The sequence below is a fragment of the Equus quagga genome, chromosome 1 (genome assembly GCF_021613505.1).
Source record: "Equus quagga isolate Etosha38 chromosome 1, UCLA_HA_Equagga_1.0, whole genome shotgun sequence".
In the NCBI taxonomy this organism is placed as follows: Eukaryota; Metazoa; Chordata; class Mammalia; order Perissodactyla; family Equidae; genus Equus; species Equus quagga.
The window spans coordinates 48,347,428-48,361,171 of NC_060267.1; the positions used below are offsets into that span (position 1 = coordinate 48,347,428).

The 13,744-nt window shown below is 35.1% G+C and overlaps 1 protein-coding gene across 1 annotated transcript; it reads left to right on the plus strand.

Moving 5' to 3' along the window:
• The first annotated feature begins 1,097 nt into the window (after positions 1-1,097).
• OLR1 (oxidized low density lipoprotein receptor 1) lies at positions 1,098-13,589 on the plus strand. The gene is made up of 6 exons (XM_046679640.1): positions 1,098-1,215; positions 3,772-3,873; positions 6,020-6,265; positions 9,666-9,805; positions 10,101-10,216; positions 10,429-13,589. The coding sequence occupies exons 1-6, from the start codon at positions 1,128-1,130 to the stop codon at positions 10,571-10,573; spliced, it is 837 nt and encodes a 278-aa protein (XP_046535596.1). The 5' UTR covers positions 1,098-1,127; the 3' UTR covers positions 10,574-13,589.
• The last annotated feature ends 155 nt before the right edge of the window (positions 13,590-13,744 follow it).

Below are 13,744 nucleotides of genomic sequence, written 5' to 3' on the forward strand. Positions count from 1 at the left end.
GGTTAGTTTAAAGTAAATCCTAGGTATCATATCATTTTACTCACAAATACTTCAGAAGATATCTCTAATAGATAAGGATTTTTTTTAAAGCATGTAAACTTCAATGAGACATTTATTTTCTGGTTAGGAGGTGAAGACAAAATAGATGAGAATTCTGTCAATAAATACATATAGGTGTACTTATGAGGAGTCCATTGAAGAGTCTTTTTGACTCAAGTCACTCATGCATAAAACATATTCTTTACCAGGCAATTCAGCTGCGCTGAATATCACTAATGCTAATATTATTAACTATCATTTATTGAATTCTTATTATGTTTGAAGTACAAAACTTAGCATTTTCTCCAAATATCTCATTTGAATCCCTACAGCAACATCATCATTATCAAGTGAACATTATAATGTCCCAATTCATAGGCAAAGAGATAGTTCAGAGTGTTAAGCAATTCCGCAAGATTACAGACCAAGGGAATAGCAAAGGAAAGATCTGAAACTAGCTCCACCTGGCTCCAAAGTGTTCTCTGTTTCTATGTAATCCTGCCGTTCTATGAAATAGTGCCCCTAATTAAGTTCTAAAATTACCCAGGTTATCATGACTAGTGAAAGTAGACCTATGTGGTTAACCCCAAAATTCCTAAGCCCATTGCCAGTTAAAACAGTCAAAATTAAAAAGGAAAATTTGAGACTTATGAAAAATACCATATAGAAACATTCTGCTACAGTGAAGTAAACAAATAGGGGCATTGGAATCAAATAATCTAATCTAAACACACACTCTTTTGCAAATTTAGTGTGACTTATTCTCTTGGAATTTCAATTTCCTTATCTGAAGAGTAAGTACAAGTGACTCTCCTCTAATGCTCATGGAAAATACTGTTTTCCCTTTCATAAATTACTTAGTGAAATATGTTGAAACACTATCAGAATCACCACTTTCCCCAGCTGCAATAGATAACCAAAGAATTTTCGTCAGCCAACTTCCCAATATGAAGCAAAGCCTCTCCTTCCTCCTACAATGATTGAGTCATTCTTCCATTAGAGAGCAGTAGCTATTTAAACACTCCAGCAGAAGCTCACAAATTTTTACTTCGTAGAGGTCCTCACTGCTTCACTCTCTCATTCTTGGAATGAATTTGGAAATGACTTTTGATGACCTCAAGAGCAAAACTGTGAAGGATCAGCCTGAACAGAAGGCAAATGGAGAGAAAGCTAAAGGTACTAGTAGTGGGTGAATGTGTAGAGGGACAGAGTCTCAGGATTGGCTTAAATATGTAAATTAATTGAATACAGGATTAGAAAGCTAAAACATCTGAGTATGGGAAAATATAGAATTAATAACATTCACTTAGAAAAACAGTTCAGATAGAATGATGATGATGATGGTGATGATGAGATAACTTGGTATGAATGATGATATAGTAGACGATGATTAACATTTATTGAGCATTTACTATAGGCTATGTTCTATGCTATTTGCTTTACATGCATTATTTCTTTGAATCTTCACAATAATACCTTGATATTAGGACTATTATTATCTCCCTTTTACAGAGGACTAACTGGAGATCAGGAGAATTAACTAAATTAACCAATTTCATGCAGCTAGTAAATGGTAGAGCTACAATTCTATCACAAACTCCTGTTTATCTAGAATCCAATCCATCAGAAGGTTCAGGAAATGTTGAATTCACCCAGTGTGAGCAATGATAATTTTTATAATAGTGTCCTTGACACATTGCAAAACTTGATATATTTTATGAATTATCCAAAGCAGATTAAATGATATTCGGTATAGCTTCATATAAATTATATTTTATCATACACCAATGCTTTTAAATATTATAATTTGTTTGGTGTATACAGTACATTAAACTGCTTAAGTATAAACTAATTCAAAACACCAACTCCACAGAAAATCTGGATAAATTGCTTTCTATTTTATATCCATTCTTAGAGAAAGAAACAAAATATGAAGAGGCTAAGACATACAAGTATTATCAGAAATTTAGATAAAGAAATTCTAGATCATGTTTCCACAAACAAGATAGAAATTTCACTCAATAGGGGAAATAAGTGTGAACATGGTATGTTTTAACATTTGAGCTGATGATCTAACTTGGTCTGAAAATGGTTCTGACATTTATAGGTAGACCTACCAGTTAAAATAGTCATTTACTTATTCATTCATTGTTCATGCAGTAAATAGTAAGTGCTTGACGTTTACTACAATTATGAAATTAATTCTTCTCTCAGAACCTGGTTAGATCAGTTGCCTACTGCAAGGGATTTGACTGCTTTCTGATTAGAAAATTACTAGTGGGAGTGAGGATTGGATTGATGGTCTGTGCCTACCAAGGAGATGGAAGAAAAGATGGCCTGTAGAAAATAGGAACATGTGTCTTCCCGGCATAGGTGCAGTTCCAGTGATTTTCTTCTGAAAGTTCAGGCATTTCATCACTCAAGAGTGGTGGACACACTTGATATCCTATAATACGAAATGAATACTGACAAGAGGGAAAAGTTGGTCGATAGATTTACAGAAATATTTGTCCCTGAGGTTAGGATCAGGCAATTATTTGCAAGAGACACACTATCTTTTACTTCTTCTCGCACAACTTGCCACACACATTCTAGGGCCTTAATAACTATTGAATCAGTGAATGAACCATATTCTTCCCTGTCAAAATTTCTATTTTGTTTGTATCTTCTGTCGAGTCTAACAGAAGTGCTTTTGACACATGAGAACTCTAAGTATATATGATCACTGATTGGCTTAGATCATTGCACATTCACAATGGAAATTGTGTGATGTAATGTTTGAAGTCATGTTGCTGTTGACAATTGGATTAAAGACCTATGTTTGGGTCTCAACATCTGTGAGATCTTAAGCAAGTCACTGAGCCTTTCAGCTTCCTTTTGTATATAGAGGATAACATTATCAGTGACTTGTTTATCTTATAAGATGTGGAGTCCAAATACATTATATGAAATGTTTTCCTGCTGAACTAATAATATCTGTGTTTTTTTAGTGATGGAATACGTAACTAGATATTCATACACCTGTGAGCTACATGATTTATTTGTTTTTATAATATGGTGAATTTTTCTTTCGTTAACAACAGGCCACAGTTGGTGTGAGTGTAATACATGACATTAATATGAGTCAAGTGAATATAGAAGTTTCATACCCATTTTTCTTTGGTCAATAACCCCAATTCTAAGATGTAATTTTAGTGGAATAAAAATTGAATAGCACAAAATTATGTTGTAATTCTTTGAAGTGATCTCATTTGATTAATTGATTAAAGCTTGTTTGCTTGATGTCTGACATTCATTTATGGTATGTTGCTTATAAAACACAATTGTGTGTGTATGTGTGTGAGCATGCATACACATGATCTGTATGAAAAATGTCAGGCTCTCTGCCCTGTGGATGAAGTTGATTCAACCAAGCTGGACTGAGAGTTTCTTGAAGAATTACTGTAGGGCCAATAGACAAGGTGTAAGCTGTAGAATCGGATACTTAGAGCCAAATATCTGGTCTTGAATTCTGGCTCTTAAATTGTGTTTATGTGGCCATGGGTAAATTACTTAAATTCTTTAACTGTTTATATTTTTCATCTGTAAATGTGGATGATGAATTATTTGCAGAATCCTTGGAGGACTAGAGGTAAGGAATAAAAAGCACTGAGCACAGACAGGATCCAAAGAATTGTTTGATTACGTGCCCCCATCTTTTTGTCTTCCTGATTCTATCTTCTGTCACTCTAGGTCTTCAATTTCTTTCTTCTCGATGGTGGTGCCCTGTTTCTGTGACTCTAGGGATCCTTTGCCTGGGATTACTGGTGACTATTATAATGCTGATAATGCAATGTAAGTGCTGAAACAGGGGAATGATAAAGGAAAAAAATGAGAGTTTATAAACAAGGTTTATGAGTTGGTTTGATAACTACAAACAATCTTGATTTAGATACATTTCAGGCAAACTGCTTCTAGAGTGAGTGGGAAGATGAATGTGTATATTGTGCTTATCCCTCAAATAGATTGAGGCATAGAATGAAGATGATGCATGGTAGGTTTTTGTTTTGTTTTGTTTTCATTATTTCATGGATAGAGCCTATTTAAATCCTAGAATGATAAGGAAGAAAATAATTTTGTTACTAATCCACAAGATCACCTGAAAGACCCAAAAGAAAAAAAAGCTTCATTTAGTTCCAGTTGTTTTAGCAGTGATGATTAAATATCAATTTAAACTTAAGAACTAGAAACACCGTCTTAATAAACGAAACATTTAAAACAAAACATACTTCAAATTTATAACACAGGCATTTAGGAAAGAGAGGATGCTAAGAGGAAGAGAAATGAAAAGAAAGCTAGAGTGGCCAAGAAGGAAAGAAAATGGCGCTAATCATCCATCTAAGCTGCCTGTGTATTTAGGTTGTAGATCTGAGTTATTTTGGCTTTCTAGAATCCAGGTTGCTAAGGACTTTGAAGGGCAATTTGTTTCTCAATTGTTGTTTAAGGTCACAAACCATTTATTTTTTCCATCTATAAATACTTAGGGCCTTTCATAATGATTGGGAAAAGGGCCTTTCACTCAGTGTTGGTTATCGGAAGTCTTCCTCTGAGCCCCTGATCACTTTGCAACAGTGTCAAATCTGGCCTTCAAGCCAGGGAGTCTGCCTTCTACTGACCATCAAGCTTCTAGAACTGAAACATTTGACCCTTAACATTTGTTGCCTCTTGATTTCACAACCTTCATTTCATTTCCAGCCTTTCTAAAATGTGCCGTGGTGAAGAAGAAAAAATGTTTTGAGACTCTTGTGACACAATTTAAAATAATTCTGTGGAAGTGTGTCTCAAAAATGAGACAAGTATCACGGTCCTTAAATAAAGTTAGGAAGTCTGAAAGGGTAGAGAGATGACAGACAAATGAAGTGACAGAATAAATCATTAATGACAATTCCCACTAATAATCACTGAGTCTGGTTGGCCTCTATTTTAGATTGTCTATATTTTGTTTATGCCACTGATTTACTATCTACCTTGGAATTGCTTTTAACTTGTGTGTAGCTCTCAATAACAAGTAAAATTCTGGTATTTTGTTTTTAATTACAAGTATCTGTGACAGATACTTCCTAACATTAAAAAATATTGCAGGAATCAAAACTACACTAAGATATCACCTTACACCTCTTAGAATGGCAAAAATATCCAAAACCAAGAGTGACAAATGTTGGAGAGGCTGTGGAAAAAAAGGAACCCTCATACACTGTTGGTGGGAATGCAAACGGGTGCAGCCACTATGGAAAACAGTATGGAGATTCCTCAAAAAGTTAAAAATAGAAATATCTTATGACCCAGCCATCCCACTACTGGGTATCTATCCTAAGAACCTGAAATCAGCAATTCCAAAAGTCCCGTGCACCCCTATGTTCATTGCAGCATTATTCACAATAGTCAAGACATGGAACCAAACTAAGTGCCCAGCAACTGATGATTGGATAAAGAAGATATGGTATATATATATACAATAGAATACTACTCAGCCTTAAAAAAGGACAAAGTCATCCCATTCGCAACAACATGGATAAACCTTGATGGTATTATGTTGAGTGAAATAAGCCAGACAGAGAAAGACGAAATCTGTATGACTCCACTCATAGGTGGTAGTTAACATGTAGACAAAGAGAATTGATCGGTGGTTACCAGGGGAAAGGGGGGGTGGGGGAAGGGCACTAGGGGGGAAGTGGTGTACCTCCAACATGACTAATAATAATGTACAACTGTAATTTCACAAGGTTGTTAACTATCACAAAAAAGTATTACAGGAATATCAAATAACTTTCAAATCCATAATTTCTGAGTAAATTTGGGTCATTTTCCAGTTTGGGGTCATTTTCTAGTTTTTCTGTCATCAAATTAGATTATTTGATTCAGTTTTTTGATTTCCGAAAAATCCAGTGGAGAGATTTTTATTGGGGCTTGGTAATGGAGTCTTAATTCAGCTCTGATTTAGTATCCCAGGTGTCTGATGACCTACAGCAACAGCAAGCAAACCTTACTCAGCAGGAACATATCCTGGAGCGGCAGATCTTAGCCCGGCGGCAGGCAGAAAAATCTTCCCAAGAGTCACAAAGGGAACTCAAAGACATGATAGAAACCCTTGCCCACAAGCTGGATGAGAAATCCAAAGAACTAATGGAACTTCGTCTCCAGAACCTGAATCTCCAAGAAGCTCTGAAGAAAGCGGCAAACTTTTCAGGTATGGGGCAGGGACGGGTGAAGAGACATAATGGAAGCTTCCTTGTTAATCTTAACCTTTTTTGTAAATGTCTCTAGGCACAAAATTGGCATATTGATATATGTATCATTATTCATTCCTAATGTTCTACACCAAAGTTCTCTATTTTTGTCATCCTCACCCTACCCTATGCCAAATTCTTGAGATAATCTGATTTAATTAACCACACATTCAGTGGATTTAAGTTTTCCTTCTTCACAAGACACTCATCTTTTTAAAATTTTGGTTTTAAGATTTTTCTGGAAGAACACTCCCACCCTTATCCTTTCCATTTCAGTGTATCTTAATGGTTAATTTCTTTTTCTAAGGAGTCCCCTTTGTCTCTGGGACCTCTACTTCCACATTAGCTTTATTCTATGGCACAGTGTCTTGAAGGGAACTAGGTCAATTTAAATTGAATCAATCTGGCTGGCTTGGAACTGTTAGGTAGATACTTCAGGTAAAACAAAAATATGAGGGGCCCAAGAAGTCAGTTTATACGAGAAGAACTGAGTTGATCTCAGCTGTTTCCTCACAATCTAGAAGGTAGGCAGAAATATCAGCATCTATAAGCAGGAGATGATAATGAAAGTTACCTGTTTTAATTAACCTTTCTACTGTGTATAATTAAATCAGGTATAAGCTTTTAGTTATAGGGAGAGTGAAAGATGGAATCACTTTCAGAGGTATATTGCTTCCTTGGAGGTGTGTGAATGAGTATCCTATTTTCAGCATTAGTAACTATCACTAATAGCAGAGGTTTCTCCAGCTTCTTGCTTGTAAAATTCAATCTCAACCACGTAATTTCTTTGAATAAAGACTATATAATAACAGTTCACAGATACCCATCCCTTTATTTTATAGGATAAAATTGAAACTCAGTTAAATTAAATGATAATAATAATGATAAGTAGTTTTGTATAAAGTTTTACAGTTTATAAATCCCTTCAATATTTAAATTTCCAAAATAACTGGATACCTTTAGACAAACTGATCTTTCACAAGTGTCAAACATGCATTTAACCTCTTTAAGGAGGGAGCTATTGAGGAAATAAAAGTGTACACCATCTCAAAGGAGGCTTAAAGGAAAGAGGCTAGTATCTCAAGGATATGAATGTTTATATAAACAGACATAGCTACATACCAACCAACGGTTTATTCACAGGTGAGGCTGTAAAACAGTTTTGTTTTTATCAGTCGTATGAGGTCAAATCTACTTCAGGACCATTCAGAACCATCTCCTAGAGATGCCAGGCATGGACAACTAATCAGAAATAATAAACGATATGTCTTTCATTAGCAGATATACCAGTCAGCATGTTCCATTCCTTGATAGAGTCAGATAAAGGTCAATTAGTAGAGATACCAAATAAAGTACTGCTTTTCATCAAGCAGCTTTGAGACAAAAACATTAATAGTAAGATACCATATGGAAAAAATATGCCAGTTTTCTTAAGTTTGAGACAAGTTTTATCTTTCCTACTAACAAGTCTGTGGTCCTTGGAGTATATATGAAGAAGGAGAGACTCTGAGAAATTACTATATGGGGTTTGCTTGAGGTCATCCAGTTAGAAAGATGCAGTGTCTTCACAGTAACAGACTTTGCATTTAGCCCCAGAATTAATAGTGGTTCTCAACCCTTAGTGTACAAAATTATCACCAAAGTAGCTTGTTAAAAATGTCAGGTTCCAGGTTTACCCAAAGATCTTTATCAAAATATCTTGAAGGGCATCAATAAATATTTCTTAATCGAGTCCAACTCACAAGTTTGAGGGAGTGTGATGTGGTGATTAAACACAACAATAGAGTTACACTGCCGAGCTTCAAATTCCCTTTCTCATTATCCATCAAATGAAGAAAATGAATAGAACATATCTCATAGTGTTGCTAGGAGGATTAAATGAGTTAATATAGGCTAAAGTACTGCCAAGAGTTTTTGGCACATAGTGATATTTGTGAGTATTAAAATCATTAAAAGAAATACAGGTAGTTTGAATACAACATTCTGAGATTTGTCTTCCTCACTTTATGATACCTTGGAAACCCTGTCTAGACTGTCCTTTAGTCCACAAAGACCAATATATCCTTTCCTTTTATGTAATATGATGGGACTAGGCAAATTAAGAAGTAAGAAGCTTGCATTCACTGCTTTCATCATGGCCTTTTGTATGCCCTTTCTCATTCACTTTCATCTTTCATAGTTCAGCACCCTCCTGCTTTGTCCTCTCTGGGAAAGCCTACTCTTATAAAATTGCCTAATGGTTTTATGTCACAATGAAAATTCAAATTGAAATCTTGTCTTTCTCAAAGATTTTAATTTTTCATCTTTTGGTCATAGAGTAGACCAAAGGGTTCATTTTCCCATTAAAGAGATTCCATGGGTTACTAATACACAGAAGAGATGAGGAGGAGGAGGAGAAGGAGGAAGAGGATGAAGGGGAGGAGGCGGAGAAGGATGATGATGATTTGAGGGTTCTTTAAAATATCCGTAAACATGTTGACATTGGCATATTTTGCCTAGTGTCTAAGCCCTGAGTTGGGTATTTTGGACTCCCTCAGAATTTCGCTGCTGAAAACTTCTCCCTATTTTCTGAAATCTTATTGAAATTGAGATCTCACTTAGTGTTAATATACTGTTTTCCCTAGAACATCTCTTTCCAAAGAGACACAGTGTGTGCCACGTATGCAACAGTAAATTTTCTAGTGACCACATTAAAATACAAAAAAGAAACAGATGAATTTAACTTTAGTAACATATTCTAACTCAATATATTTGAAATATTATTTCAACACTAATAAGTATTAAGTTATTAATGAGATATTTTACAGTCTCTTTTTGTATTAAGTTTTCAAAATCAGGTCTGTATTTTACAATTACAGTACATCTTAATGCAGATTAGCCACATTTCAAGAACTCAAGAGTCACGTGTGGCTACTGTATTGGACAGCACACATCTAGAAGCAGGAGGCACAGGATTTAAGCCTAAATCTGTTATTCAAAGACCTGAAGTTTTAAAATACATAAGCATACCTTTGTAATAGCAGAAAGTCTATTAAATATCCATTTTCCAAACTCTCACTTCCATTATTCCAAACATAACTTTAAAAAATAGATCAGATTCTAAAATTACATCCCAGCTCAAGCTTTACTTTTTAATAGGCTTACTTTAATTTAGTTTATCAAAATTAGCATACTTTCTTTTTCTACAAAAAATGTCGAAATAAGACTTTGAGGCTATTGAGAAATTTGCAGAGTCTGGGTATAATTCTAAGTAAGAAGAAATGGCATATGTGAGAGTCACAAGAGGAGAATTGATTTAAGAATTGTAGAAATATTTTTACCGAGGCATAACTCACTGATTAGATATATTATACTTCCTAGGTCCTTGTCCCCAAGACTGGCTCTGGCATGAAGAAAACTGTTACCTATTTTCCTCTGGCTCACTGAATTGGGAAAAAAGCCAGGAGAACTGCTTGTCTTTGGATGGCCAGATGCTGAGAATTAATAGCACAGATGATCTGGTAAGTTTTTATGGATGTGTGTTAAGCTGGAGTATTGGCTTACAGGGAAATAAATCAGGTTAAGCCCTTGGTGGAGGAGCAATTGTTTGAGAATCAGAACACCTGTTCTCTAGTCACTAATTACATGCATGACCTTTGATAGACAGCTTATGTAGCATGTCTAGGCTTCAGTAAACATTTCTGAAAAATCATTGAGGGGATGTCAAAGATCTCTTTTGGGTCTTTAGTTTTGTGAATCTAATCTAAAATGACCACAATGACTTCACCATCAACTCAGAAATGTCACTCTCCACAGGAATTCATCAAGCAAGCAAGTGCCCATTCCAGTTCCCCATTCTGGATGGGACTGTCTCGGAGGAAACCCAGCCACCCATGGCTCTGGGAGGACGGTTCTCCTTTGAAGCCCCACTTGTGAGTTTCCTATTCTTCACTGAACCTGCTTGGGGAATTTCTGAAAGTCTCCTTCCCACCTCTCTCACACTGGGAGTTGCCCAGTTACCTATTCAGAGCTTCTTTTGAGTTTTCCTTCCCAAATTTATTACTGATCTGAAGCTTTAAGACAAGGTTAAATTCATGACACAAGGTGACAGTAAATCTACGTTCTTATTCCTCTTTGCATGCAGGTTTAGACTGCGGGGAGCTGTTTCCCAGGAGTACCCTTCAGGCACCTGTGCATACATACAAGGGGGAGCTGTTTTTGCTGAGAACTGCATTTTAACTGCATTCAGTATATGTCAGAAGAAGGCAAATCTATTGAGAGCACAGTGAATTTGAAGACTCTGAAAGCAAAGGAGGAGAAAGCCTTCGAATTCTCTCCTGGAATTTAAGCCATTCTTTGTCACTTAGGTGCAACCTGTGAGAGCCCTGAGAACTGCCTGTTACTAGCTGACTGCAGAACTCCTTAGCAGAGACTGGGGCTCCAGCTGTTTAACACTTTGATATCAGGAGTTTTGATTCTATCTCTCTCTCTATTTTTTTACGTAACTTGTCCCAAGCCTCCCTGCCAGCCTTTGATTCCACTTCCCTTTTTTGTTTTAAAGTTTCACTCCTCTCCAAGCCTTGGCTGTCCTCTGTTCTCAGTCATCTCTACCTCAGTGCTTCCCCTCACCCTCAAAGACCACATAGAAGATAGACAATGGACAGCTTGCCCAACTGTAGGCAGAGAGCAGAAAAGGGGAAATACACATGGGAAACAGAGAATATGAAGAAATAGAGCAGAGGAAAGACCATATTGGAATCAAGAAACGTTCTCAATATTAAAAGCTACCACTCCTTGTTTTTTTTAAAATTCTTGTTTCTCTCCAGGCTCCACCACTTACACATACTTACACACAGACCCTTAACACCCCATTCTCACATTTTGGGGCAATTGGGATGTCCCAGGAAATAATTAGAAATTGGATGATCTTTTCTGTGAACTAGTTCACAATTCATTATTGGTTCCTGAATTGGTTATTATTGCTTCATCTTTTCTCTACCAAAAGATGGCTTAACGCCTTTCATCCTTCAGAATAGTATTTGTTAGAATCATGTAGTAAATGGCCCAGAGGGACTAAGAGAATTTTTTTCCCCTAAAGTATATACCCTTTGTAGATGACCTCTTCTCAATTATGTTATACTATGCTATGATGCAGAAACATACAGGATCAAAGAATGAAGACACTCAGTTCTAGAACAAACTGAGCCAAGCAGGGAAATATTGCTGAATAGAAACTGATGGAATTAGAAAATTCGTTCTATTTTCAGTGTTTCTACTCCCTTTCTACATCACTGTACAGGTTATTCTACTTCAAAGGAAGCCTTTCCATATTGTTGTACATAAGCTAGCACCAATTTTATATATAAAGAAAAAGTTGTATCGTCCTTAGGAAGACAAGAGGTATTTTCTTTTATTAACAACCTTATTGAAGTTTAATTTCATATAACAAACTGAACATATTTAAAGTGTACAATTGTTGTTTCCTCATATGTAAACGTGTTCCCTTGAAATCACCATCACAATTAAGATAGTGAACATATCCATCATCCCCCCAGATTTCATCATGCTCCTCCCTAGTGGCTTCTCCCCAGACAACCACCAACCTGATTTAGTTTGCATTTTGTAGTATTTTATATAAATGGAATCATACAGAATGCCTTATTTACTTTTGGTCTAGTTTCTTTCACTTACATGATCATTTTGAAATTCATATATCTTGTTGCTTGCGTCAATTTTTCAGTCTTCTTAAATGTTGAGTATTGTTTCTTTGTATGGGTATACCACAATTTGTTTGTTCATTTACCTGTTGATGACATTTGGGTCGTTTTCAGTTTTTGGCTCTTACAAATAAAGCTACTTTGAACATTCAAGCGCAAGTCTTTGTATGAACATAGGATTTCTCTTCTTTTGGTTAAATACTTAAGAGTATAATGGCTGGATCATTCAGTAGGAGTATGTTTAACTATTTAAGAAACTACCAAACTGTTTCCCAAAGTTGTCCCATTTTACATTCCTACCAGCAGTGTACAAATGTTCCAGTTCCATCTTATCCTTGCCATAACTTGGTGTAGTCTGTCTTTTAATTTAATCATTCTAATAGGTGTGTAGTGGTATATCATTACAGTGTAATTTGCATTTCCTAAATGAAAAATGATCCTCAGATGTTTTTCTTTACCTATTTACCTATAGTGATTATTTACTATCCACTTATTTTCTTTGATAAAGTCACTGTACAAATCTTTTGAGAATTTTTATTTTAGTTATTTGTTTTCTTATTGTTAAGTTTTGAGAGCTCTTTGTATGTGCTGGATAGAAGTCCTTTATCAGATATCATTTTGATAATTTTTTTTCAGTCTATGGCTTACCTTTTTATTCTCTGAACAGTATACTCAGAAAAGCAGAAGTTTTAAATTTTGATGAAATCCATTTCATACTTTTACTATTGTTTCTGAAAACTTGTTGCCTAACTCAAGGTCACAAAAATGTTCTCCTATGTTTTATTCTGGAAATTTTATAGTTTTAGATTTTACATGGCAATCTATGACTCATTTTGGGTTAATTTGTGTCATGTATTGAAATTATTTTTTTTTCTTTTTGCCTTTAGATATTCAATCGTTTTAGGAAGATTTGTTGAAAAGATTATTCTTTCTTCACTACATTGTCTTTGTGCTTTTGTCAATAATCAGTTATCCATATATGATGCATATATTTCTGGACTCTCTATTCTGTTCCATTGATCTATTCGTATATTTTTACACCACCACACTATTTTGAATAGCGTAGTTTTATGATATATCCTGAAATCATGTAGTACTAGTCCTTCAACCTTGTTCTTTTGCAAAGTTGTTTTGACTAATCTATGTCTTTGTGTCCCCATGTTAATTTTTGAATTGGCTTGTCAGTTTCTTTAAAAAAATCTTTTGAAATCTTGAATGTGATTGCATTGAATCCATAGTGCAATTTGGGGGAAATTGAAGTCTTAAAAATATTTATTTGTTCAACTCATGAACAAGGTCTATCGCTCTATTTACTTAGGTATTCTTTAATATCTCTAAGCAATGTTTTGTACTTTTCTGTGTACAGATATTTCACATATTTTGTTAGATTATTGTTATATATTTCACATTTTTGATGCTTTTATAAATGGTATTGTTATTGTTTGTAATTTTAATTTCCAAAGTTCCTTTGCTGGTGTATAGAATTATAACAAACTTTTTAATATTAACCTTATATCCCGAAGCTTTGAGAAACTCACTTATTTCTTCTAGTAATTTTTTGTGTGTGGATTCCATTGGATTTTCTACATAATTATGTCATCTGCAAATAAAAACACTTTATTTCTTCCTCTTTGGATAACTTTTATGTCTTTTCCTTTTTTTACTTCATAGACTTGAACCTCCAGTACGATGTTAAACAAAAGTGATGAGAGTGAACATTCTTATTTTGTTCTTGATCTTGGG

Bases quoted from the DNA above. Each gene is read 5' to 3' on its own strand.
- OLR1 (XM_046679640.1), top strand. From the start codon at position 1,128: ATGAATTTGGAAATGACTTTTGATGACCTCAAGAGCAAAACTGTGAAG. The intron at 3,874-6,019 runs GTAAGTGCTGAA...GCTCTGATTTAG, and splicing joins TATAATGCTGATAATGCAAT to TATCCCAGGTGTCTGATGAC. The intron at 9,806-10,100 runs GTAAGTTTTTAT...CACTCTCCACAG, and splicing joins TTAATAGCACAGATGATCTG to GAATTCATCAAGCAAGCAAG.